At 41.3% G+C, this 27,062-nt stretch overlaps 7 protein-coding genes across 8 annotated transcripts; 2 read left to right on the top strand and 5 right to left on the bottom strand.

Moving 5' to 3' along the window:
• Positions 1-1,736: 1,736 nt before the first annotated feature.
• Positions 1,737-5,951, bottom strand: ess2 (ess-2 splicing factor homolog). The gene is made up of 10 exons (XM_047568937.1): positions 5,583-5,951; positions 4,883-5,051; positions 4,628-4,711; positions 4,218-4,387; positions 3,946-4,063; positions 3,697-3,830; positions 3,419-3,521; positions 3,180-3,289; positions 2,978-3,093; positions 1,737-2,812 (listed from the first exon to the last, which is right to left on the bottom strand). Exons 1-10 carry the CDS (start codon positions 5,727-5,729, stop codon positions 2,533-2,535), a joined length of 1,431 nt encoding a protein of 476 aa, XP_047424893.1. The 5' UTR covers positions 5,730-5,951; the 3' UTR covers positions 1,737-2,532.
• Positions 5,952-6,471: 520 nt separating this feature from the next.
• Positions 6,472-8,017, bottom strand: LOC124996900 (homeobox protein goosecoid-2). Its single transcript, XM_047570306.1, has 3 exons — positions 7,291-8,017; positions 6,969-7,204; positions 6,472-6,699 (listed from the first exon to the last, which is right to left on the bottom strand). Exons 1-3 carry the CDS (start codon positions 7,526-7,528, stop codon positions 6,622-6,624), a joined length of 552 nt encoding a protein of 183 aa, XP_047426262.1. The 5' UTR covers positions 7,529-8,017; the 3' UTR covers positions 6,472-6,621.
• A 2,619-nt stretch (positions 8,018-10,636) lies between these two features.
• On the top strand, positions 10,637-13,793 carry LOC124996344 (transcription factor Adf-1-like). Its single transcript, XM_047569228.1, has 2 exons — positions 10,637-10,883; positions 12,411-13,793. The coding sequence occupies exons 1-2, from the start codon at positions 10,754-10,756 to the stop codon at positions 13,097-13,099; spliced, it is 819 nt and encodes a 272-aa protein (XP_047425184.1). The 5' UTR covers positions 10,637-10,753; the 3' UTR covers positions 13,100-13,793.
• Positions 13,306-16,983, bottom strand: rnf185 (ring finger protein 185). Of its 2 annotated transcripts, none has more exons than XM_047569230.1 (7): positions 16,823-16,983; positions 16,277-16,578; positions 15,666-15,684; positions 15,466-15,578; positions 15,311-15,365; positions 14,840-14,957; positions 13,306-14,741 (listed from the first exon to the last, which is right to left on the bottom strand). In XM_047569230.1, the coding sequence occupies exons 2-7, from the start codon at positions 16,459-16,461 to the stop codon at positions 14,647-14,649; spliced, it is 585 nt and encodes a 194-aa protein (XP_047425186.1). In that variant the 5' UTR covers positions 16,462-16,578; positions 16,823-16,983; the 3' UTR covers positions 13,306-14,646. The 2 variants fall into 2 exon arrangements, with proteins under 2 accessions (XP_047425186.1, XP_047425185.1); XM_047569229.1 differs by having other exon boundaries at positions 13,306-14,744; positions 16,823-16,982.
• Positions 16,984-17,151: 168 nt separating this feature from the next.
• On the bottom strand, positions 17,152-21,003 carry LOC124996342 (chemerin-like receptor 1). Its single transcript, XM_047569225.1, has 3 exons — positions 20,882-21,003; positions 18,743-18,857; positions 17,152-18,640 (listed from the first exon to the last, which is right to left on the bottom strand). The coding sequence occupies exon 3, from the start codon at positions 18,623-18,625 to the stop codon at positions 17,612-17,614; it is 1,014 nt and encodes a 337-aa protein (XP_047425181.1). The 5' UTR covers positions 18,626-18,640; positions 18,743-18,857; positions 20,882-21,003; the 3' UTR covers positions 17,152-17,611.
• Positions 20,892-23,646, top strand: iscub (iron-sulfur cluster assembly enzyme b). The gene is made up of 5 exons (XM_047569231.1): positions 20,892-21,058; positions 22,198-22,311; positions 22,701-22,811; positions 22,907-22,985; positions 23,064-23,646. Exons 1-5 carry the CDS (start codon positions 20,957-20,959, stop codon positions 23,153-23,155), a joined length of 498 nt encoding a protein of 165 aa, XP_047425187.1. The 5' UTR covers positions 20,892-20,956; the 3' UTR covers positions 23,156-23,646.
• On the bottom strand, positions 23,423-26,654 carry tmem119b (transmembrane protein 119b). Its single transcript, XM_047569226.1, has 2 exons — positions 26,325-26,654; positions 23,423-25,071 (listed from the first exon to the last, which is right to left on the bottom strand). The coding sequence occupies exon 2, from the start codon at positions 25,053-25,055 to the stop codon at positions 24,213-24,215; it is 843 nt and encodes a 280-aa protein (XP_047425182.1). The 5' UTR covers positions 25,056-25,071; positions 26,325-26,654; the 3' UTR covers positions 23,423-24,212.
• Positions 26,655-27,062: the final 408 nt, after the last annotated feature.

Here is a 27,062-nt window from a genome sequence, read left to right as displayed (position 1 = left end):
CTATCTCCCCCTATTTTTCTTTTTACTGGTGGTTCTCAAGAGTTTTTTTTTTTTTAAACTTCGTTGTTTTTCAAGTACAAGCAGAAAGGTATAGAGCAGAACCAGAAAACCTTAAAATATGTGCATTGAACATGTACATCACACAGTATGAAAAATCTCCATACAGAACATATTTTCCATGTCCATTCGCAAAAAAATAAAGGTTTCAAGAGTGTTTTTATTGCGCAACTGAGCTAGTTTGACCCAGCAGTTTCCCTTGTGGATGAATAAGGTTTGTTTATGTCTAAGCCCACCTTCATTACATAATACGTACTTTTATGGCCTTCCTTTCTGTCTCTTCAGTCTGGCCCTGGATCAAACTCCAACGCTGCAGCCATCGCAACAGGTGAGCCCCCGTGCTTGTGGAAGATTTATGGCTTGTTATTATGATAATAGGAGGTATTACCTAACATCTTAACAGCTGGCTTTGGGCTTGAAGCACAGTACAGCACGGTGTGCATACGATTCTCATCAAGTGTTATGAACCATCATCCTTGCCACGACTTGACCTTCCTACCTCCCAAAACATAGAAGCAAGTGTTGATATAAAATGCAGACAACTATGCATTTAAGTCAGCTCCCTAATTTGCATCTGAGAGAACAAGTTTGCCCGACACATCTCGGGGGAAGAACTTTTCACATTTACATCAACATTTCCACGTAATCGGGCATCGAACTTTCTGAGAAATATAGGTCACAAGTTGGACTTAAAATAACATGCAAGCCCTTGTGTACTGGAAGGATAACCAGTGGTAAAAGTTCACATTTGAACGTGAGACGTGAGTCACTGTCTGTAATCAGTTCTAAATTGAAGAAAATAAAAAATACAGTGAAGGCTTCGACAAAAAAAGTGAAACCCTGAGTGGGAAAATAGTTTTTTTTTTTTTTAACTAAAAGGTCTGTTTTTGTAATCATCGTATCAATTCCTCTAAGTTTAAGTTTAAAATGCAATTTTCAAGTGTGTGTGTTGCCCTAAGAAGGACCTACTTGGTGGCTGGTATATCCAAAATGAATGACAATACTGAATACTGTTTGCTCTAGTTGTTTTAAAATAGATTTAAAGACCCAGTCCAAAACTTCTACCTCCCCCTTTTGGCTGTGAAAGTTATTACAAAATAATACAACCATTTCTGTTTGTTTTCACCCTAAGACACTTTCTTTTTTCAGACTTCAATCCAAGTTACAATATATTCTGGTTTATCACACAATACCTGACCCACTTTGCCTTAATCGAAATTATGTGAACTCGTTAGGGCTTAAACAAACTGTCATTTATATATCAAAGTCCCACACTATAGCTTTGACAACACCTTGTTGATGAGTGATTAAGAATCAATAACAACGAATAAATAAAAGGTAATACCTTGGGCACCGACTGAACAGACACGGAGGGTAAGCACCGAATCAAAACAATTTGACAAGTTTGAGTTACTCTTGGAAGAGAGTCCACTGAAAGCATGGCTCCTCTGAGAGGGTGAAACTGTAAAACAACAGCATGTGTTGCACAACCTCCTTTAGAGAGGGGAAAAATAAATAAATCTGACCCCTCTAATCTCCAATCTTCTTGAAAACAGACAGACACTCACTCAAAGCATTTGTCTGTTAATACTTATCAGTACGACCAGGGCTATGTATTTGAAGCCTGCTTAATTTCATTATTATTTGTTGGGGGGGGACAAAAGAGTTTGTCGCGGACATGTGGTGATACAAAATATTCTGCTTTACAGACACGTTTTATTGAGACAAAAAAGAAAAACCTTGTACAGCTGAGACCAGCTCCGCTTAAAATTTTCATTTTAAAAAGAAGACACAAAGCATTTACACTGTTGTTGTTGTTGTTGGTTCTTTTACTTCTGAACATTTAAATAACTGTGCAAGACTGAGGGAAACTTTTTGGAAGGTAATGCGCATGTCCTTTTGTGTAGTTTCTACGCTACATAAATAAACACTCAAGTGTTATGGTAACATGTATGAACTGAAACCTAATTTTGGTGTGTGACTTTCAGAAACAAGTACAATAATGTTTTGTTAACCGATGACGCTCGATGATTTAAAAGAAGTTTTCCAGAGAGGAATAGCGACACAAAAATTGCACAAAAACTCACTAAACCCTGCACTTGAAATAAAACAACGATTAAACAAACTTAAGTTGTGTCAGTGATTTGAACGTGTCCCAGACTTCCCAAAGGGTTTCGATGTTTGGATCACAAAATGTCTTAGTGGTCAAAAATATTTTTATTTAGCGCTGTCTCCATGACACATCCTGAAACCAAATGTTTACGAGGTCTAGATTGACCCATCTACAGTAAAAAGTAACAAAACTATCTCTAGAACGTCTTCAGTTCACTGTACATTTCTTTATCCAGTCCATCCAGCAAAAACTAATTCTCTCTAATTTGAGAAAAATAGACCTGGAAAATTATAAACAAAGCTCTTTACGGGATTTTTTTTTAAATCTTTTGTACAATCCCAGCAGAGAACAGTTTCTCTTGCTTAGAAAAAGTCTGAGGCTTTCCGCCTCTTGGGAAGTTGCAGCAGATTGTCTGTGAGTGATGTAAGGTCCTGAGAGCTTGGCGTCTTGGCTTTGTTTGGCGTTGGCGTTCCCGAAGGAGTGGCTGGGCCACCAAAGGGAGACTTGCAGCCTGCAACTCTATGCGAAGGCGATGGGGTGTAACTTGCTCGTAGTGCTTTGTCTGTGTATTTGCTAGATGTCCGATTCACAAGCCTCTGCAGAGCAGGCGTGAGGGCTGGGCTCAGGCCTTTAGGAGTTAGACTGCAACACAAAGATTAAGGTGCTCCTTTAGTTCATGATATAATTTTTTCCTGGATTGCACTAAGAAATACTGTGGGAAAACTGGTGGTTAAAATACACAGCTTCAAATTTAAGCTTAAATTCCCTTCAGATGGATGTGAGCTGACAGAAGTCAAGTATCGTTACCTCGCAAGGTTCTCTGTGACCTTTCGCAACGCCTCCTGTTTCTTTGCGCGATTTTTGGCAGCAGCTTCATTGGCCATCTTCAAACCCAACCTCTCTCGTCTTCCTGGTTCTGGGATCTTTAAAAAAAAATTTTAAAAAAATCAATATTTTACAACTTTGTTGAATTGAATGATCATCATTTCCACCAGTGAGTTTCCGTCACCTTGAATGATGGACCGTGATTCCTCTCAACATACGGCGTGTCTGATCCATCCAGACGAAAAGGAGTGCTCTCAATCTCACCCCAGGTCATTAGTGGAGACTCAGATACACCTGAAAGAGGAAAAGCTCCTAAATATCTACTGCAAGTAAGATGAATGTGGAAAATTATACCAGCGCTAGAGGTAACAATTTAGGCTCAGGTGTATTACTACATAGAGGACCATAATAAAACCCACTTACCAGGTGCAGGTGAAGGAGACCTTTCAAAACCATATCCATTGACTGTTGGGGATTCATGTGGGATTAGCTCTTTCCCATCCGGGCCTACTTTACCCTGTTTAAACTGCACAAAAGAGACGATACATTAGGTGAGTCATTCGGGACCTAAAACATTTATTTCAGCTAAAGAACAGACTGAAATGCTGAGACAGCAATTTATTCGGAAATGTGGGGCACATATAGACAGCTTTGTGCTCCGTTTCTAATGCTACATACAATAGCATGTTCTTAAACTGTACCTGTGCGTTGAGAGCTGCAGCCTGTTGAATCTGGCTTTTGTTGAGAGCTTTGCTGAATGGGTCTCCGGTGAAGCGGGTGTTTTTATGAACTACCTCCCTTGGCTTCTTAAAGAGGGCATCGTCATCTTTAACACCTGATTAAAAAAAGTGAAAAATGTGTAAGAATCTGTTTTTCTCTCTCACAGCTGAATATGACCGTATGTTTAATGCGGAATGTAGCATAAAAAATTGCAAGTTTGATCTCCCTACCTTCTGGATAATACATCAAGGCATTCTTTGCTTTGTACTCCCATGTCTCTAGTCCAGCTTTGACACATTCAAGTGCTGCCTTCTCTACTGAAGGCAAGGCAAGGTTCTTTTCATGGCGCTGGAAAAAGTAAGGAAGGGTTCATGAATGCAAGATGCAGCAAATTACACAATATAATATTTTAATCTAAAATTCTACGACTGACAAGCCAGTAAACCCCCAAAATGTATTTTTTTTACCCTGAATTTGGCTAGAATCATCAGCACATACAAACCTCTTTGTATTCATTCTCAGCCTCATACAACCAGGCATGCTTCAGCTTCTCCTTATCTTCCGCCAGATCCATTATCTGCTCGAACGATGCATTATCCTCACTGGTATTTTTTGCAAGAAACCGGTCAAGACAGGGCAGCTGCTTCTCTTCCTTGTCCTCCTCTCTTCTCTCTGTAGACACAACGTGGATAGAAACATGGGTTAATTACAGTCAAATCATTTATAATTTAAATGAATTTGCAGCAACACATGTCTATGTTTAGACCAAGTGAGAAAGAGAATAATATACAGCATGTAACACTACTTAAGTAATTTCAACAGTGTGTTTTAGGCTGTGATAATGCTCTGTAGCTGGGATCATTTTGTTCTTTTTTTCATTTATTTATTTGTTTTTTTAATAAAAAAACTTACCCCTATCCAACCCTTTATTGCAGGGAGTGGTGGAGGGAGATCCTGGGCGACCCACTGGTGTCTCAAAGCTAGCAGGAGTTACATCTAGCAGACAAGACAAACGAAGGACAAAAAAAATGTGTAAGAGAAATATATGTGGAATTTTAACGTCAAACATACAAACTACTATGTTATACATAGTGTGTGGAATCAAATAATTTACACGGCACATCAAGTACAAGAACTGTGTTCATTTTCTATAATCACTGTACTAACAGGGTGCAGAAGACTGTGGTGTAGATTTTGTCAAAGATGATCCATATCGGATGGAAATCTCTCTCATTCTCTCCAGGTCTCCGCTCTCCTCTGCGTCAAGGTAGTCCTTTTGGGCTTGCAACTTCGTCACATCTGGGAAAAAGTCCCTCTGGATGATCTTCTCTAAGCTCTGTCAAAATAAGTTAGTATTATCACAATTAATCAGGATCTTTTTCCGACCACATTTCTTCCCTGGCTCCCCACTATCCTTACAAACTTTAATAGTGCGTTGGACAGTTCTTAACCCAAATTTAATAGTTTCTAATTCAGTCTCGTTAGATATCAATGATTTGACAGTCCTCAAACAGACTGACATCTTTTCCACGACCATGGGATGCGTCTTTCTACATGGTTATGAACTGTGAAGCTTCATTGCATCAGTTGGGGGTAAATAACTAGTTTTTTTTTGTGTTGTTGTTGTTTTGTTTGGAAAAGTCACTGTGTATCTTGTCTGTCTGATAAATACTAGTGCTGACAGTATCTCCGGCTTTCATTACAAAAGCATTTCCCCCACCATTTTCAGTATACAATCTATTGGTCACTATATTAGTGAAATAACAAAACAGTTCAGCACTACGACGTTCATTAGCTAGCAGTGTTGCTCTTATGCTAATCATGCTAACGTGTCTGTTATTACAACAAACAGGAGGTTGTCTTTTACCTCGATATACTGCTCTTCGTCGAGGACCTTTCTGTCCAGCTTTGTCTTCTGGTCCCCCTCAGGTTGTTGTCGGAGAGCCACTGTTGTGACCGCTGCAGGTACGAGAGTCCCGGACAAGGCTCTCCTCACGCTAGCGCTACCCTCCATTGTGGGTCCTGGTAAAAGAGGGTCTGTCTACGACAAACACCGACTGGACGGAAACGGAGGACGACTTTTTCTCGTGACTAACACCTTTAAACAATTAAACAAATGTTGCAGACAACTGAACTGATAAAATGGACTGAATACAGCGTACTGTTACCCCCAAGCTAACTTTTAGCCTCCTCAAAACACCAGCGTAGGAACAACGTACTGACGTCAGGTCTGAGTGGTTGCGTCACCGGACGTTCGCGGCTTGTCAAGAAACTTCCAGAATAAAAGTTGAAATCTTCCCAATATTTCCAATATAGCCTTTATTATGACATAAAGATTCTTTCGGCAACAATGTAACTGAAAATATAGCCAAAACAAAATGTCCCATGCTTTTTTTAAGCAAATATTGTACTATTTATTTATTTATATGCTATCTATATGCTGTAATCCGCTAACCCTATGATGAAAATAGCTGTTGAATGTAAAGTAATATTTAAATTGTACGGCTTAAACCTTGACCAAAAAAAGAAGAAAGTTATATTTTCCATTTCAAAAAACTTTATTTGATGTCAAGGACACTTTTTTTCCCAAAACTTGTGCGAACTACAATAATAATAATAATAATAATAATAATAATAATAATAATAATAATAATAATAATAATAATAAAAAAATCAGGGTTTAACTTTCAGTGGCAGTGTTACAAGGCCAGTACTTGCTCACATTCAACCAGTCAGACTCACAAAGGGGCTATCTATGTCGCATGATTAGACTGACAGAAAAAGCTCTTCTTTTCTTAATCTATGTTAATATACGTTTTTTTTTTGAGTTATTGTATTATAAGACAAGCAAAATTCATTGTATTGAAACACACACAACTCTCTTGTTTGTTTTTTTTTAATTGGTTTTAATTTTCTGCGTTGCTCACAACAAATGACAGTCTCTTCTGACGTCTCCACTTTGCTCTTCGGTTTTTAAACCAAACCTGTGTCACAGAAAAGTAGAATTTTATTGTTTCAATCACATCTTGTATGTTCCATTTACACAAAGAGAACAGTATAAACACCTTTATCAAACATAATTAACCAAAACAGAGATTTAACAGGAAAAAAAGGACATTAATCAGAGCTCAAGTATAATCCAGGCTTATAGTACTGACTCTTGCACACATAAGGATTCATCTGCTACAGCTGCACTCAGCATTTTTGAGTTTTTATTATTAGCTGAAAGCTGAATTTTGCAAGGCAGCCTTACCTCCACTCTTTCTTCTCTTAAGTGAGTGCGCTGTGCTAGTTTTTCCCTTGTGTTCACGTCTGGATACTGGTTCTGCAGGAACAGCTCCTCCAGTGCGTCCAGCTGCTCCTCAGTGAAGATGGTGCGGTGGCGTCTGGTTCGCCTCTGCACCTGACCGGGCGACTGCTCCTCTGCGTGAGCGGCTCCCAGCCTGCACTGGTCTGAGATTATTGCTGGGGTCCATCCGTACTGACAGGCTGCAGGGAGGAGATTTGAGGTTAGGGAGCAGAACAAGCACCGGCAAAGACTAAAACTGGTTTAAAAATGTGAGGTTTGGTCCTACCTTCATGAATGAAATCAGTCTGAAATATATCTGCACAGTGGGAGCAGTAGCAGCAGCACAGGCAGGCGTGATGAACAGCCTCCGTCTGGCCTCCAGCAGGGCTCAACGTCTTGTCTTTTAGTCCGAGGACTGTTGTTCCACACGGCCGCTTGTCTCCATCACTGTTTGGATATTTGCTTAATATGTTTTCGATGGTGAAAGGAAACTTTTGCCTCTCCATCCTGATCCGTCCATTCATTTTCCGAGGAAATTCCAGTAAAGCACAAAGCGGTGATGATCACAGGATATCACCTCCGTCGCTCTCCTCCTTCTCCTCTCGCTACAACAGCATGTCAGACCCTTATAGTGAAATTGGGAGGCCCAAAAAAATAGTAAAACTATAATCCCCCCTATGGACCAGACACATAAAACGGCTGAAACTTAATTCCTAGCTAATCTGGGCAGTTTTGTGAAGAGGTTAGGGAGGACGGCAGATTCAGTTAATCTTGCTTCAGTCCTTTCTCCAAAAGAAATCAGATTTCACTGCATAAAATGAGAAGTGGAGAGCTCCTAAGATCCTTATTGTTGAGGTTTTAGAGAAAAGGGGATTGCTCGGTATTAGAAACCTGGATTTAAAGATGAACGCTTTTTTTTTTTTTGGTGTGGCCAGACACTTGTGTATGCTGAATCCGAGGATTAGCTCTTAAATTCATTTCATAAATGTCACTTTCTTACTTAGCTTTATCAACAGTCGAGTCTTAATTAGATTTGTTCAGTAAATTACGCAAGTTGTCATTGACAACAACAGTGCATATTAACGAGTAATTAGCAAGTTACAGGTTGAATGGGTGACTCATTATTCCAGTGTCAGTGACGTGTGGTGACACCGATAGATTTGCACATTTTGACTCGATACAGATAAACACACACGGTGGGAGTAAATGCAGAAAAAAAAAAGGATTGTGTGGTTTGTATTCACAATCGTGCATCGCGTGTCTTATCTGTGCTGTGCAGTCTTTTCAGGCTGACTTCTCTGACAATGTGCACGACTGAGGTAAAGCTATTACAGGTTAAATTCACCCCCCCCCCACCCCCCCCCCCCCAACAAATCCTGTGATTTCATACAAGGCAATACACCTTTTTTTTTTTTTTTAGAGAGAGAGAGAATTAATGGATTTCCACAATCTGTGTTAAGCTCCCTTTATAAGGGCTTTTGAAAACAGATAACAATAAACACCATCTCATCCTTTTCACTTGGGTTTAATAGCGTCCAGATTGTTGATGTATAGTTTGCGGAGCGTGCGAGATTGCTATCTGCGGTTATTGTGGCTCTCAATAGAAGGAATTGTACCACGCAGCCACCGGTTCAAACAGTTCAGAATTCATTACTGGGGATTAGAATGATAAAGGTTCATTTTGTTGTTGTAGAGCAATATTTGGCACAAGAAGTAAAGTGAGGGAAACCACCAGCATCCCGTGACAGATAAAGTTTTTGTGGATGTTTGACTTCGATGTTGGTCTCTTCCATCTAACGCGACGTTCCACTGAGAGGATTTCAACCTAATTTTTCTTCAGCGCAGTGATTCGACGCTCAAAAAAAATTAGTTCCATTCAAACCCACATGATTCCAGCCTTCAAAACAGAAGCCGAAGTGATGTAAAAGGGAAATGACAACCCTTGAGTCATTATTATTTTCCCCTATCATGATGTTTTCTTGCAATATTAAGCAGTTAAAATGTGAACTGTGAGACTAAGACTAAGACGCCTTTTAGATGAGGTCAGCCATTTCCCACAGCCACTCATTTAAAAAAAAAGGTGGGAGGAAACACAAGGTTGCGATAAATAAAGGACACAATCAAATCGCCACAATTTAGGAGGAGTATAAATACCCACACACCGACTGCTGATAAACGAGCAGAGGACTGCGCATTGCATCAGACCGTTCATGTGTGAGAAATGCTCAGTGTTTCTGCCGGAGGCTCGACCGGGACCTAACGCCTCATGGGGAAGCAGAGATTGCAGCTGTGCAGCCAGGAAATGCAGAGGATCACCCTTCCTGTCTTGTGCAAGGGAACTCAATGACTGCAAAAGGTCCAGATTTCTCAACAGATGACACTGAAGGGGACCTGAGAGGGATCAGAAGAACCACCACGAGGCGGCTGAAGCTCAACAATGTTTCTCTCTTATTGTGTAATGTCCCCCGGGAACTCAAAATGAGCTGTGGGACCTGGTGTTTATCTGTAGTTTGTCTGGCGTCGACTCTCTGAGTTAAAACGCTCTTTGCAATTTAAATAAGTTTGTACAACAAAATTTTAAATATGCATATGCTTTGTGTACAGATATGTAGAGGAGGAGCGATAGTTTGCTGAATTTATAGGATGAAGGCACAAGATTTCCCCCTAATTCAAAGATATATGCCTACTTCCTCAACCTGCTGCATCTTATTTTTCCACAGACTTTCATAACATCAAGTACAAGTATCTGCCACCATTTTAAGATACGTTTTACTATATGTTACACTGACCATTGTCTGAATCAAGAAGCCTGCAAATGCAGTGTTAAAATGCAGTGGAAAAAATACTTTGGTGTTAATTTTTAAATTTTACATTTTTTTTCTGTAGATTGAACAGAAAACAATAACCGCTGAGGAGAGATCAGTGTTAGTTGAAGAAATAAATCCAACCTCACCCATGTTCTTTAAATGCCAGGCAGAAAGCGGTATTCAGGCTCATTGTTTTTGGTCATGCAATAAGATGCAAAGGTACTGATCTAATGTATCAATAGAAATAACAATAATAATAAAGATACAAGGTCTGAAACTGGGAATGGATCCAGTGTCTTTTTTTTATTTTTGGACTTCCCAACAAAGCATGTAATATTAACAACTAACTGATTGTATTGTATTTTCTTACTTATGCTGCAAGGAAGAACATGTCACTGCACCAGATATCTGAAAGCGTGAAAGTGACACAGAGTAATGTTTAATGTACCGCTAAAATATCTTACATTCATAATACACTTAAAATTAGATAAAGTAAAGTGGGAACCCTCTTTGAATTATGAGTCTGGTCCTGATACAAGAGACACATGATTACGCATTGCTTATTATTGTTGTAGTATTTTGTTTTTATTTACTTTATCTATTTGCATTTTTCGGTGGTTTTAGAGTGGATTCATTTTTAATTTGCGTAAAGGTAATAAACATACATGCATCTTTTAAATCGTTTAAGAACAAAATACACGTTATTTTAGGCATAAAAGGCGACTTTTACTCACCCCCACGATGGAGCAGGATGAAGGCAATGTAGAGCAGTACGCCCCCTTGTGTCAAAAGACTACAACGCCCAGCCAGTGCCGCGCGGCGGAGCGACACGGCGCGGCAGGCACCCGCCACTCGCGATAACTTGCGCCGGGGCGGAAAAGGCGGGAGAAGACTGCCGCTTCCGCGTCCGCGCAGCACACAGAGAGATAACATAGGGGCAAAATGGACGATAAGTTAATATTGGCTGTATTTGATTACCCAGAGCTTTACAATTTCACTTTGCCGAATTACCGCTGTACAGAAAGTCGGGCAAATGCTTGGAGAAATATCAGTATCGGACTGGGTCTCCCCTGTAAGTATTTAGTTGTTGTTGTTTTCTTGTTTGTTTATCAGAACTTTACTGACAGTTATTATTTGCACTGCTGACGTTGGCGTGGAAGAGTAAGCAGATGAAAAATTAATTGCAACGTGCTTCTAGGGATATTTCGCGTATTTGTTGCGCGCAGTTTGTAGCTTTTAATATTGTGTATGCACGGCTGCTGCCCTGTGGCGTGAATGCGAGCCGCGCGTGCCGTGCTAGCGGTAGCAGACGCAGCTCGCGCGCCGTAGGCCGCGCTGCAGTCAGCCGCGTGGCCGACACACGGAGAAGGAGAAGAACCGTGCGGAGGAGGCAGAGGAGGCGAAAACCTGCTGGGCGTCACGGACTCGCCTTGTTCACGCGTGCTTTCCGTGTCGCTCACTGAAGCAGGAGCTCCATATAAAGTGAAAGCTTCTCGAAGTCTCGTGGAAGCGATAGCGCCACGGTGTGCTGGAAATGTCAGAGCCCCAAGCCTTAAATACAACCAGGTGCACGGACAATATATATATATATGTATATGATAAAACATAAAACACTCATGACCTCCAGACTACATAAAATCATTACTCCGACCTTCCTTTTTGCAACTTTTTCACGAGTCATAAGCCAGTTATTTTAAGTTTTAGTTGACTAAATTATTGTTCCGCCTCACTTTAATGACCCACATACATCATAAACACTGGCCACTTTATTAGGTACACATCTACCATATAATGTAATCCCAAACTGATCTGGCAACAATTCTGCATCTACTAATATTATAATGTTCACTTTTAGTTACAACTTTCCACAGGTGATTGCTGATCTGTGTGATTTAATACTGAACGCTTTGATTAAAGGTGTTAATTAGCAAACCGAATAATCATTCTAATTATTCATTCATTACTTAAAACTTCATAAAGCTAAGATTTAGTTCAGGGCTGTTACATTATAATGCGTGTGTATTAACTAGTGTACCTAATGAATCTCAATCGATCTCAGGAAATAATGCAAACTTCACTAGGAAATATAAACACACCGGTTTGACTACACAGCATTGTAACATAATAAATGAACATTGTTTGCGTTAAGTTATTTTGTTATCCCTGCTGTATTTATGTTGCGTGCTACACAGCAAGGCCATCCTCATTTAAGTTGTGTTCACACAACTTAAATTTTAACTTGCGATCTTTGTAATATCATCAAAGCAGGCAGCTCTACGTACACGTGTTCACACCTCTCGTTAAAATGCATTGCAGGGTGTTCATTTGCAATCTATTTGGATTCACTAGAATAATGACTACCTGTTGTCTCAAAACAATGGGTCACTATCATGACCGCTGTCTAGACCAGCAGTGGTAAATTTCTTGATTCTCTTGATTTCTCGTTGAGGTTGTCACAAACTACAATTAGGGCACGGCTGAGCATTAGTTCACTCATAACGTAGTCATCCTTGCTATTGAACTGTGTGCATTATAAATAGGCAGCAGAAGCTTTCCTGTGATTTCCTGCTCCTCACACTCTGCTATTTTGCTTTTCCAGCTGAGGATTGTAAAAGAAAATGGAAGAACATGAGAGACAGGTACCTGAAGGAAGTCCGAATGGAGATCAAAACCAAGAAGCAAGGAGAAATTGTACAAAGTCGATGGAAATACAGACAACTCATGAACTTTATTGCACCCTTCACTGGGTCGAGAAGCGGACTGGCAGACATCTGCAGCAACAACGACGACGACCACGACAACCCCGACAACGAGTCTGCCGGTGTGGAGGGAGAAAACACTTTGTCTGAGGCAGTCAAGACGCCGCAAAATACTACAAAAGTACCCGGGAGTCCACCTGACCCCAAGCCCCAGGTGGCCTCAGTAACGCAGCCCCCTGCAGCAACTCAAGACACACAGGCCCAGCTGGCTGTTCTGGCCAAGGGACCTTCAGGCCCAAACACCACCCCCAGCAGCAACACCGGAAGGAAGCGGTCGCTGCCGTCTCCTCAAAATACACCCTCACCCACAAAATGGCCGGTCAAAGACAATGGCACCTCGTTTCCCAGGAGGCCGCGGGACGAGGACGAACTGTTTCTGCTGAGCTTTGTTCCCGCTCTGAAGCGACTCCCCCCACAGAAAAGGTGTGAGACAAAAATAAAGATCCAGCAGATTATTTACGAAGCAGAGTTCAACATAACTAAGCAGGAATCTCAAGAAATTAAAGTGGAGCCACAGACAAAGGACTGATCTGAACTGACTTATTTTTTTTTTGTTGACTTTATTCAGTTTTCTGCAAACCTGTTCCACAACCGAAATATCTATTTTTCTTTCCTGACAGCACAAAGTGGTAGAGACTATTTTTCATGTTTCAATTTGTGTATTTATTAGACAAGAAAGACTTGGAGGAGTGAAGTCCTTATAGATTTACACCTTAATAAAAATTCAGACGAGTATTAACATCTTCATTTACATATCTTTACTGTCAATAGAGTAAATTCACATTAAGAAAAGTTGTTTCATGTTCAGCCAACCTTCATTTTTAACTGTGTAATAATCTACAGTATTTTACATTTAATTACATTGACATACGTAAACTGAGCAAAAATGAAAGCTTTTACAGGTCAGGTCAACACTGTTTTATAAATTACTTTTCCTGCTGCTTACATGCATTAACACATTTTTTTTTTTTTAATCACATCTTAAAATAAATAGGCAGCACTGATTTGATGAACGTGTGTGATGTTGGTCGTTTTTGCTGACGAGATAAGTTGTGAAGATCTGGTACAGCTGAATCAACACCAAAAAAAAAAAACCTCCATTCATTAAGGCTGAGTCCAGTATCACATCACTCTTCTATGTAAAAACAACAATTATAATATACAACTCTTTTCACAGATATCATTTCCAAGTTTTAACAGCGGGAAGTGATGCCTTAAAATAACTGTTGCTTTCAAATGAATGTGGTGCTGACAAGAATATGAACCGTCTCCTCTAGTGGCATTCACAGCCCCGTACCTAAAACGTGTGTAAGGTTGGTTATTTCTAGAAATAACACACAGCTAAGAAGCTAATATACTGTAACATAGTTGTATAGTTTGAGGAGGACATGTTGATACTGCCAGTGACCTTACAATGTAATTATGCCTTTATATTTTAGTGGTCATTGAGTTACTCGACTGTCTAGACAGTTTCAGTGGTTGCCTAGCAACAGTGTGCTCACAACACACAGCTAACTTAAACACATGGCAAGTATTTAATATTCATGACATATGCTGACAAGTCAGGCATGTGGTATGATGTTAATTTGGGAGAAGTGAATGTTGGACACAGCCTGAGTGAACAAAGAGAGGAGGAACATGGAGGATGCACTTCCTACGACTCAATCCGTCATGTAAATAAGAATCCTGTAGGTTTCTTAAAAGTAGTTTTGTAAAGATAAGCCTTTTAAACAAGACAATATGAGAAATTAGTAACAAAACAGCCATGGGTGTAGATTTTTGAAAGAGGAAATTGTTATCAAGCAGCATGAAGTTTGTCACTATAAACATAAGGCCACCGAGATTTTAAGACTTTCCTTAAAAGTTTCCAATAGTAAAGATAGTGTTTTTTTTTTTTGGGGTGCTTCATTCAAATCTCATATGACTTGATGTCAAGGAGAGGAAAATCAGCACGAGCTCCAAAAAGTGTGGATCACTACCACGAAGCGTCAGAACAAATCAGGGGGATGCGCCACGAGGTCTCATCTCTGTCAAATCTTTTGGGGTTGTAACACAAGGCGGTGACTTTCCACACCTTCACGCAATCAGCAGCCAAAACATGATCACCAGAGCGACAAACAGGAAGAGTCGGGACAGGAACTGCTCATCCATGTGCTGCGGTGTCCCAGGAGCTGCTGTTTGGGAAATTGTTTAACAGAGGTTACTTGATATATTGATGCTAAAAAGCCACAGAGTGGTTGTTGTGATAGAGTGAAAAAAACACAAGTACCTGGAGGGGGTCTTCCATCGTTGATGTTGAAGGCTGTGGCAAAAATACCGAATGGAAAGGCACCGATTCCAAATGACATTTGGAAACCTCCATCGCCAAAGCCGAATCCCTGAAAACCCTGTAAAACGTGTGTTTTGTTATTAAAATGACAAAGTGTGGATTTTCTTGAGGTGCGGCAACATCTTCATCATGTTCATTTAACACACAGCAAGCGAGACGTGACGCAACGCTGGGCGAACTTTGTTGTCATTCTCGAGGGACACGCTGCATCTCAGCTCTTAACGTGTAATGGATCCCAGTGGGAAATGTTCTTTTGTTAATGAATACAGCGCAGGTTTACACTGCAGCACCTTCATCATTGGATGTAATGGTTTCATCATGATGTGAACAGCTGACGTGGCAGTAAAAAAAAAACAAAAACAAAAACAAAAAAACGTCTTTTTGGATTGAAGAAAGTCTGAAGGTACTTACACCACGGTTTTCAGGCTCAGGTCTTTGTCCTTGTGGTCGGGGTGGAGTTCTTTCTCTAAAACACAAAAGCACATTTTATATAAACAATCACTGAATACACCACACGTGAGGCTTAAGAGTTATTCTGGCCTGTGCTGCTGCACTAAACTACCCACCTCGGGTCCTGTTGATCTGTGCTTCCCCGCCCATATAAGGGGATCACTTTGTCTCTGCAGATGCCTGCTTTACATACCGGGCACACTTGTCTGTTGGGTCGGGTCTCCAACCACTGCATGAAGACAAAAAAAAATGTTAACACACCACACTACATTTGGCATTTGAATGTAGTGAAAAAATAAAGGAGGGTTCAGCTTACCTGATGCAAACAAGGCCAACTAATCAAGTGAAGATGCAAAGGAGGACGACATATGGACAAGGGAGAGATACAGATTAGTTTCACTTTACATATGCTACGTGCGGCTACAGAGGAAGTGGAAATGACCAAAATAATATGTAGCATGTGTTGCAACAAGCACTAGGTCAGCATTTACGGACAATGCTTGTCTACAATACACAAACAAACAGGCGACATTAACAGACCCCCCCCCAAGGTACTGGCAGAGGTATACAAATCAACTATTAAGTTTTATTTACGGTTCAAAAGTGGTTGGTCTGTTAAATGTAAATATACTTTTGAATGATCACAATAAAGAAGACAACCAACTATGAGTACAACTGGTGGCACTGTTGATCTGTGAGGAACCATCTGGATTATAATAGTTTCATTATTGATAATAATAATAAGTGTTATTATATTGTATTCTCTGTGGCCTCTTGTTCAATTATAAGAGAGGCAGCTGTGAGTCAGATAAGTCTTACAAAACCGGTGTGTGCGGACTCGTTCTCGGCCTCTGAACATCTTAATACCCCGATTGATTTGTATCACGACTTAAAAATGTAAACACAAGACAATAGCTCTGTTCTCACCAGAAGAGGTGTCCACACAAGCTGATCACTGCGTCCTTGGCGGTGTCCAGACATATGTTACACTCAAAAGTGCTGTCCTGGTTGCCGCTGTCGGCCGCAGTCGAGCCGCTGGATCCGGGATTTGGGATTTCAGTGGCCGCAGCAGAGCCAGATGGAGCCGGAGGAGGTGGAGCAGCGGTGGCCATTTGTTTATGACAATAGATCCGCTAAATAACCACCGTAGATAGGGGTCGAAGTGACTTCGCTGGCACCCGGCGCCTCAAAGCACGCACATAGGAAGATCCAGTAGACAAGATGTGTAGCTAACGAAGAAGGGAGTGAAAGGAAATGAATCAAACCAAAGTCAACAGCTGGTAGCTAGTCTCCCATCTAGAAAGGGAATCATTAAGCTAACGTTAGCAAGCGAAGAAGTCCGACCAAAACTGACAGTTTAAAGGTCCGACCGACAAACCGAATAAGATACAACAAACACAAGAGTGTTAATCGAACGCGTCTTTCCAAATATTTGTTGATAACAACTTGTGAGGAGTTGAGAAATATCCTTACTGCATCACACATCCGCTGCTCGACAAACCGGTAGTAGTTCCTAGAGGACGCAAGGGGCGTGGCCACAGGCTGACGGAGGCAGGGGGCGTGGTTACGGGCAGGGGGAATTCTATGCCCTGAGTGCTGCCTTCCAGGTTCTGCCTTCATGGTTTTAAGTAATGGTACTTTAATGGACTTTTGACTACACGGTGGCTGCACACAACACTGGCATTTTGTTACCCTATAAATTTAATTAGTTCTGACACTGAAGGGACAAAAGATGGCACAGATGATGGGGTTACACATTTCACATTTCATTTAGTATATATAATTGTATAAACACTAATATGACCAGACTATAATTTTTATTATAAAATAAATTAAATTTAATAAACACAGACAAACACAAATATACAACGGGATTGCTTGAAAGCAGAGGTAATCTTTACTAATCTGAAGATTTTTACAGAAGGAAGTGACAACAGTATAAATTCAGTATCATTTTTAACAGCACAGGGATTTTTCAAGTATGTATTCTTAAATTGAATTATGTTTTACATTTTGCTCAATATAATACATTACACTGCAAATAATACATTCAAATACATCCAGAGAATTTTGAAGACAAAAAGATGGACACAATAAAGACACAATAAAAATGTTAATGCCTGAGTGTAAAGACTTTTAAAGAGTTTTATCATCATGATAACAAATCATCACCAAAGTTAATCACGTGATGACATTTTGTCAATGATTTACAATAATGTCGATGTACACTATATTCCTGGTCACTGTGGCAAATATTCCAATCTAATCTAAGATAATGTCCATTCGCTTGGACTTTGAATGACTGAAACCTACTGTACGAAAGTCTTCTGCAATTGCTCCCTCAATCCTTGATGTCAGAGAGCGCTTTAGGGTCCGTTTGAAGTCGTTGCCAATGAACACATAGAGAACTGGCGAAATTAAGCTGTTTGCTGCAGCCAGGGTGGCCCCCACTTTCAGCCCAGTTTCAAGTTCCTTCAAAGTCTGCGTCTTCAAGTCTAACTCCAGCAGAACAAAGATATGGTAGGGGACCCAGCAGCAAAAGAACGACAAGATGAGTGCCACCATGATTTTGTAAGCCTTTGTTGACTTGATGGTCAAATTTCTCAGCTTCATCGCAAGTACCGTGCAGCAGGATACGATCATTAGGAAAGGGATCACGAACCCACAGATGAATCGAGTCAATGCCACCGCCTTGTGGCTGGAAGGATCGTATTTAGTGATGCACTGAGTGACTGAGCCGTAGACTGTTGTTTCCCGGAAGATCAATGAGGGCAACGTTAAAAGTGCGGAAAGGAGCCACATGAGAAGGACAGCTCCAGATGCTTTCCGCGTTGTCCTGTGATTCTGCGACCACACAGGATATAAAACCGTCACACACCGGTCAGCACTGATGAGAACCAAGAGGAACACACTGCTGTACATGTTGAGAAACAGGGCGGAAGAGGTGAGCTTGCACAAGACTTGGCCGAAAGGCCAGTGTAATGTTATCATGTAGAATACTTCGAGAGGCAAAATGGCACAGAACAAAAGGTTTGAAATGGCCAGACTGATGTACCAAGTGGTGATGACCGTTGTCTTCATTTTACAACCACAGATCCAAATCACCAAAGAATTTCCCCCGAGACCAATAACACATATGATGATATTAACTGCCACCAAAACACTAGACAAAGAAGTATGAGATGTATCGAAATTCAATAGTCCATTGGTGCTGACGTTGTTCTCTGTTCCATTTTCAGCAGTGTAATCGTCATATTCAATGTAATCCACACTCATTCTGGCCACTTTTTTCTGAAATACGAAGCACCACAATGTTTTCATGAGCATAGATAAATATAATTACTCACAATCTTATCAAAACAGTAATTTTTTAGAGAAAAATTAGGTACTCACATTATGTCTCGAAGTGAAAGCTGTCTAAAAAGTTGTGCCTTCCTGAATGTCTTTCAACTGGATGTAACTTCTCACTTCTGTTTCCTAGGCTGTGTCAGTGTGACGAAGGTAAGATCTGTGGTCACAAAGAAAATGACAAAATTTCCAAAATGAGGATCCCCACAACAGAAAGACAAAAACCAACAGTACATGTTCCTGAACCAATGGCTGAACCAATCGAAACTCTTAAGTTACACTGTAGTGTCTCCAAAGACCTAAGTTTAACAGTGATATATACCTGTATCTATTTCCATTAACTGATTTTTTTTTTCTAAAACAACCATACACAGAAAAAAGTAATCATTTTTCAAAATCATGGATTCTGGTGGATGATGAAGAAAACTGTTACATAAACAACATTGTTATGAACATCTGAACTCACATGATAACGTTACGCAAAAGAACAAAAATGCTGACTGTGAGTGAATAAACCACAGGACGAACAGCCAACCAATCAGTTTCATTTGCAAGTAAATAAGCGTTGATGCTGCTACCCAGTTTCATATATATAAAAGTAGTCATTATACAGAATAAGAATATTTATACTACTATAGTGTAGTAATATCTGGGTATATTTAAGGAGGCTTACTATACACGGTTAAAAAAAAAAAAAAAAAAACTCTGACCATTGATTAAATAATCAGTCAACTACACCACATGTGCTGTTTCTGCATTTGCATAGATAACTTATGCGTTTGTCTATTGCTGAAATTTGACACTGGCAAGTGCAACTTTGAATAAAGGATTTAAAGTGAAGAATCTCAGTATCTGTTTCACAATCGGAACATTTATGTTAAATGTTTTTATTATTATTATTATTTGAATGGTAGGTATACAGGCATATAAATACCTTACTCAAAAATAATTAGTAACACGACGAAGTATAAACTGAAGAAGACGCTTGGATGAATAATAAAACACCTGTGAGAAAACTGAACAAATCTAGTTGCCTGATAAAACACAACATTATATTTGTTTTTGTTTTTTTTTTTTGCACCAATGAAAGCCTCACAATTTATAGAGTCATCCGAGAACTGAAGAAGCTACTAGGATGAGTGGCGAAACGTCCTCAAGAAAATTCTACAAGTCCAGTTGCCTTTATTCAACGCCTTTTGGAATAAAACACTTTGTTAATATAGAAAGAGTTTGTGTCTATTAAATGATAGATATGTATCTAATAAATGTTTGTTGATAGTGATGCATGTATAGCATGTAATGGGACAATAAACTGTAAAAACAAATATATATATATTATATATATAAAAAAAACTATTGACTTAGACCAGGGGTCGGCGACCTTCAACACTCAAAGAGCCATTTAGACCCGTTTCCCACAGAAAAGAAAACACTGGGAGCCACAAAACCCCTCTAACATCTAAAATGAGGATAACACTGCATACATCGTTTTTACCTCTATGCTAGGCCTATAGTGTGTTGCATTTATGAAATGAAACAACTGCTACAGAGAAAACAAAATTGCATTTATGTAACATAACAGGGTTTTATCCGTGGTTGTCTTACCTGGGGTCGAAAAGTCCAATAAATAGTGGGCTGGACCAGCAGTTGTGACGTATATTTTGAGCAACAAAAAATTAAATAAATTTTATTTTAATGTTACAAGATCACCATCAATTCAAATTTAGAATTATATTTAAAAAAACTAACGCATTTAAATAAAAATACCTATGAATTGAATACTCGATAGCAACTAGTAAATGTGCTGCAATGCACTGTGGGATTTCAGTGTTTTTGGTTGTTTGATGTTACAACCGTGAGTGTGGTGTGGCATTCAGTGTCATTCAGTTGTTGTGTAAGTCTCACTCGTTCACTGATGAGTGACTAGTTGCCGCTATTCTGAGGCAGTTAGCGTAAAAAAGTGAACGGCTATGATCAGTTTCCTTGCCGACCCCTGACTTAGACTGTACATTCCTTTCAAGTAGCCTTCCTCAAAACAGCACTTGATTTAATGTTAACCCGACAACACAAGTTTGGGTGTCTTAAAACTGAGACTCTACGTTTTTATGAAACTATGTCTACCCTCCACTGTCTTACATAAACTGCGCATGCGCAGATCTGATTACTTTATCCCCGCCCACTGACCGTGACGTGCCGTCCTCTGCCTGCGTCGAGCTCGAGCGCTTCTCCTTTTCCAAACTACGCCATTCATCTCTCAACATGGCGGGGGTTGTAGCGAAGAAGTGTCTCAGTCCTCTGACTTTCGTGACCAGGAGGCTGTCTGCTCCGGAGTTTATCACTCAGTGCTGCTATCACAAGAAGGTAAAACATCTTGAGTGCTTTCGCGTTTCTGAACGGAGCCCGGTTCACGGTGCTGTAGCTGCGGTTTAGCTACTGTTTACATATATTCCAGTCAGTTTGGAGTAACTACGCAGACAGTTCAGCTTAATACGGGTATTATGGGTCGCAAACTCTTATTTATTTTATTCAAAAAAATAATGTTGGTGAATGCGTAGCTAGGGGATAACCACAGGAAGCTCGCTTACATGTGCGACACAAATGCCCTGAAGTTACATCAGGCTGTTTTGGGTTATCTCATGGTGGGTGTGACAGGGAACAAAAAATAGTTAACAATATCTGTTTCATGCTAACTAGTTACCAAGTTTAAGACCAGAATAGCGTCTCTAATCCACCTTCCATCTGGGCACTGCCCACAGTTTTAATACTTCCATCCGATTAATAAGCTTTAATGGTGATGGAGCACAGTGTGCTAGAAACAGGTAAATGTTCAGTAACACCTGTGGGGAAGGCTTTGTGTTTTCCTCCTAAATGTAACATTTTATCTAAATAAAGCTCAATTCAAATGTCCATAACAGGTATGATGCAACATTTGTAAATAATAGTGATTGTGGTAATTGGATGCTTTACATTGTTTATAGTACATATATTGTACTGTTGTACCTGGATCTATATATCTATTTAACAAAATGCACATATAACATAAAATGAATACTGTGAAAGTCTTGAAGGGGGATTTAGTGCCCCACCTTCATATTAGGATGCTGTGTCTAAATGTTTTAGCAAGTATATTTGCAATTCTTTGAAGATGTACAACAAAAAACTTCCTTAAGCACAAAGATAAACTTCCATTAATTGTATTCTTGCATTAAATATGGTCCTATACTTATATACTGTGATCCTGAACCACTGCATGTTGTCTTGGTCAGAGTGACTCAGCAGAAACTAGAGGAGGGGGCAGGAAGAAGGAGTTTATTTAGTGGACAATGAAATCCAGTCCTAATCCGTTTATTTCAGTGCCTGTTACGTAAGGAAGGAAATTTGTAGCTGCGTCGCAACAATGCCAGTGACTTATAGACGCAAATTGTATCCTAGGATGCCGCTGTCATCTGGCATTTGTTTTGGTGCCATTAATCCCTAACAACAATACATTTTGTCTGAAGGTGGTGGACCATTACGAGAACCCGAGAAATGTGGGATCACTGGACAAAAACTCCAAGAAAGTTGGGACTGGCCTGGTGGGCGCTCCAGCCTGTGGGGATGTGATGAAGCTCCAAGTACGTTTGTCACCAAATGTGGATGAATTGCACCATTTTGTATAAACTATAAGCTTTTAGAGCAGAGACGTCTGAAATCATGTCCTTCAGTAAATGCTTTTGCTTTTATATAGCGCTTTTCTACGTGCTCAGAGGTATTCGAAGCTTTTACAGTCAGAGACACATCAGAGACACATCCACCCATTCGCACAAGCGCACACACACATTCACACACACCAGTGCCACGCGCTGGGAGCAACTTGGGTGTTCAGTATCACACAATTATTGGTGTGGTTATCAGAGGAACTTCCCACGAATAGAAGTAGCAGCTGCTGTTACTTCAATCGACTGGTTGAAGATGTCATTTTATTTTCAGACGTCAGATCATTATCACTGATTTGTTTTGACAGATTGAGGTGGATGACGATGGAAAGATTGTGGATGCCAGGTTCAAAACCTTCGGCTGCGGCTCTGCCATCGCCTCCAGCTCTCTGGCCACTGAGTGGGTGAAAGGCAAATCTGTGAGTGGACACGTTTTCCTCCTTTCCTGGTTTCTTATTGTTGCTTAGTTTTGCTCATGATTTGAAGCTATGCCTTTTCTTTTTTTTTGCCTCAGGTGGATGAGGCTTTGCAGATCAAGAACACAGACATAGCCAAAGAGCTCAGTCTTCCACCTGTTAAGCTTCACTGCTCCAGTAAGTATCCCTTCATCTTTTTCTCCATAATTCTCCCCGCGTGTACGTGCACTTAACTGCTGCTCGTTCCCGCCTCAGTGCTTGCGGAGGACGCCATCAAGGCCGCCCTGGCTGACTACCGCCTCAAGCAACATGACGACCAGCAGGAGGCAGTCAGGGCCAATAATTAAAGGGAGCGTTCTCACTCACAGCTGGACACCGCTTCCTTCCTGCTGCGTAGAAGAGAAGTAAGCGGCACTCCAGCGTCAGCACCTCACTTTCCTGCAACAACGATGCACCGTCGTCAACTTTCCGTAGCAGTGTTACAACCAGGCTTTCTTCACTAGTCTGTGACCCTTTAACCCTGTATACTGTATCTTTTAGCCTGTCACGTAAACGCACAATGTCTACACGCACTGCTTGGGTGGTTGGTACAAAGGTGAGCCTTATTTTTGAGATCGTGTTTATTTTGGGAGTTGTGATGGAGGTATTGATTAAAGCTAAAAAAAAAAAAAAAGAAGCTGTGGAAGTATCCCATCTGTAACCCTTAGCACTGACCTTTTGATATGCAGTGAAGCAGAGTGGCTTGAAACAAAGAAAGGGTCCATAAGTTTTAAGTGTAATTTATGATATTTACAGATGTGTCTTTGATAGTCTGCAATAAAAGTATCGTCAATCATCATTTGAGTCCAGTTTATTAACCGTTTAGTTGCTCACGGAGAAGCGAGGCCGCCCGTTTAAATTTAATGCAGTTGTAGTAATGCTAATAATAAACGTGTGCAGTTGCGTGTATAGTACAATGTATATGAAAAAAAAGTTGTAAACCAAAGTCAATCCCTGGTAGTTAAATGTGTAGAAAAACTGATCCATGAGTCATTGGTTTGTACAGAAGTATTTGAGGCCACACAATTTACAATAGTGGCCGCATGAGGGAATGTTTAGACAAGGGTGCTATGTTAAATTTCAGAGATCCTTGAGCAACACAACGATACCCCCTGATAAAAAAAAGAAAAATAAATACGTTTGTACCATGAAACCTGATTTTAAACTAGAAGTAGAATGATCCAGAGTGAACTCGAGTGAAAACATGAAATATTGCAAAAACAGCCTCTAGAGGGATTTAGCAAGTTTTTCCCGCATTTGCTCTAATAAACCATTAAAAAAATCCCTCTGGGTTTAATGGACTAACATCCCCCCGCGGGTTCAGCGAGACAGAAAGACGCTCGGGTCACAGTGTTCAGAGTTTTTCTAGAAGGCGGTTTTCTCTCCTGCGATGAGCTGAAGCGTGGCAGAGTCATTGTGAATGTGCAGAGAGGAAGGCCGCAGACTCCTGCCGCTCACGGGCTCTCCCGAATCCTCCTCCTCCGGGTGAGGCCTCTCTGGAGGACTCACCTCTGCGGCCGCATCTCTGTCAGGAAGTTCGCACTGCTCCTTCTCCCCGGGGACGAGGGCTAGCTGCTCGTCCAAGGTGCCGCCATCTGGTTTCGAGCTTTCCTCTGGACTTTGGTCTGCTGCTACTTTCTGACAGGGGTCGCTCCGCTCTGCAGCGTCGACAGATTTATTCGGCGTGCGCAGGCTCTTGGCGGCCCTCATGATGTCGGCCTGGAGCTGTCTGTGGGAGTCCACCGGCTCGGCCTCTTCCATGAGAGCAGCTTTCTCTTGCACTTCATTAAAAGGTTTGGCGCCCCCTGTCTTGTCCCTGTCGTCCACGTACATTTTCGAGGGGAAGGAGGACGGGTAGTAGGCGTTGACCTTGCGCCTGCGGCTCATGACGATCGCCCCGCAGATGATGAGGAACACGAGGAGGACGAGGGTGGTCGCCACGAGGATGAGGAGCATGTTCTCCCTCAGGAAGGTCACGAGCTGGTGCAGGAGGCCCGCCTCCCCGTGGGCCGTGAGGACCGGGCCGAGGGTCGTGGTCTCATTCTCGGGGGAGAGCTCGACGGTGGCCTGGGAGGAACTGGAGCTGCTGAGTTCTTCCTCATCCGTGCTTCCCTCCATGGTGCTGTCCAGATACGGAGGTGTGGCGAGGCTGCTGCAGACGCAAAGCACCACGCACAGGCCGATGCGGTGGAGGGCCATGGGGAGCATCGTTTTCCCTCGCGATCTGCGGACAACACTGAACGTCAGGACAATGTGGGACGTATCCCTAATTCAAATACACGCACATCTGAGTCATTTCAACCTAAATCCCAAAGAGAGATGGCACTCCAAAATGAAACAAAATGAAGTTTTGTTGTTAGTTATTGCCGCTGCTTTGCATTATGTGGTATAAAGTCCAGTAAACAGCTTTTTTTACTTTCAGGGGAGGCCTTCGGAAGGCATTAAAGGACCTCTGATCCGCTCAGCGCCGTAACTCAAATGCAATTTGTTATAAGCACCGAGCCTGTTGAATGAAAACATCTGTGTAAACTACATCCAATCTATCAATTTTATAGCGGGCGCATATTTCTGCAGCATTTCAAAAAAACAAAATGTTCTTAGATGTAATATTTGCACGTGCAAAGAGCAGTTTGAAGATGCAATGAAGCAAGGCAAGTTATAACATGCACGTGTTATAGAGCACAGGATCATCTGATCGTACACGCAGCAGACGCAACCCAGAATATTGAGTTAGATTTACATAATAAAATACGATTATTTCTCAGGTTTTGTGGATTTGGAGTGGGTTAAGAGGCCAATAAAACTAAAACTATCTACATGCCAAGATACTGAAGTGCTTTTTAAGCAAGGGTCTTTTTTTTTTTTTTTCTTCTGCAGATTGAGCGGATGAGCCCTTTAAACGCTGCTGATCTTTGCTATATTTATTTCTCCTTGGATCGCAGTCAGCTCTCGGCTCAGTCTGTGTGTCAACTGGCAGCCGCTCTCGCACTTTTATCCCTATTCTCTTCCATCTGTGTGCAAGCTGGGCCACATGAAGAACTCTGCTCTCATCTGGACAGAAAACAAAACAAAACAAAAAAGAAAAAAAGAAAAAGAAAAAAAACTGGGTTGGAAGTTTTTTTTCTTTTCTCAAATTAATCATCCCCTCACCGCAGACCGAATACACACCCCCTACACATGTCTGAGTAGTCAGACAAATAAATTGGTGCACATACGGTGGCCACACTGAGGGAAGATTTTGCTAGAGAACAAAATAAGGGTATTTTTTGTATCACTACAAATGAAACTAAATATGGCTGCTATTAAGCTTTAATAATCAAGTTAACTTCCTGAGTCTGAATGCCGCTCTGAGCTCGTCATGAGTCGCCCATTTCCAATCATGTGAGCTAACATAATGTCAAGATGCTCCAGCGCCGCTTCAGCATCCAGCGTTCGACTTGAGTTATCTTAATTTAGAAGAAAACGCCTTTTACTCACCATGTACTGTAACAGGACGCGCGTCTCTGCCGAAATCCCCTCTGACGGAGGAGGAGTGAAATCAGTCTGGAAAAAGTGAAGTGACAAAGGGCACTGCAAAAGTGCTGCAAATGCTCGGTGAACCCCGCCGACTACTGTAGTTTCAGATTTCAGAGTGGAGGTTTGTCTGGATGGCGCATAAGGAGATGTGAACCGTGAGGACAAATCCCTCCTTCTGCCTTTTCCCTTTTCCACTGTTCTCCTCCCCCTTCAGATTCCCCGAGAGTGTCTGGGCTCTCCGGCCTTGCGCGCAGATTGTTCTTGTTAGGTAGGAGTTTGAAATGTGCTGTGGGGGCAGGGACCTCTTCCCCGCCGCTCTCCTGTGTGGCTAACTGGATGTGCAATAAATCCCCCACCCCCCTCCCCCCCAAAAAAAGTATGAAAAGATCACGAAACACACCTTCAACACAATGTCTTCATCATCAGCCGGAGCTCCTGACTGACGGCCGGGGCCTTCCCTTAAACCCCTCGGCCTCCTTCAAAGATGACAAACAAGCAAATCTGTTTTTTAAGGGAGTCAGAAAGCAGCGTGCACGGGTGACCTTTTAATACAGGAAGAGGTTAATGTTTCTGTGTGTTTCTTTTTTGTGGACAGAACACTTTTAACAGGAACAGAAGACACCGTTTGCAAACGATGGTGGTGCCTTCTACCAAGAGGCAAAGCAATGAAGCTCACACGGCGTGTGTGTGCGTGTGACC

This window comes from Mugil cephalus, chromosome 19, assembly GCF_022458985.1.
Source record: "Mugil cephalus isolate CIBA_MC_2020 chromosome 19, CIBA_Mcephalus_1.1, whole genome shotgun sequence".
NCBI classification, from domain to species: domain Eukaryota; kingdom Metazoa; phylum Chordata; class Actinopteri; order Mugiliformes; family Mugilidae; genus Mugil; species Mugil cephalus.
The sequence above is the reverse complement of the archived record's forward strand: the minus strand, read 5'-3'. Positions and strand labels throughout refer to the sequence as shown.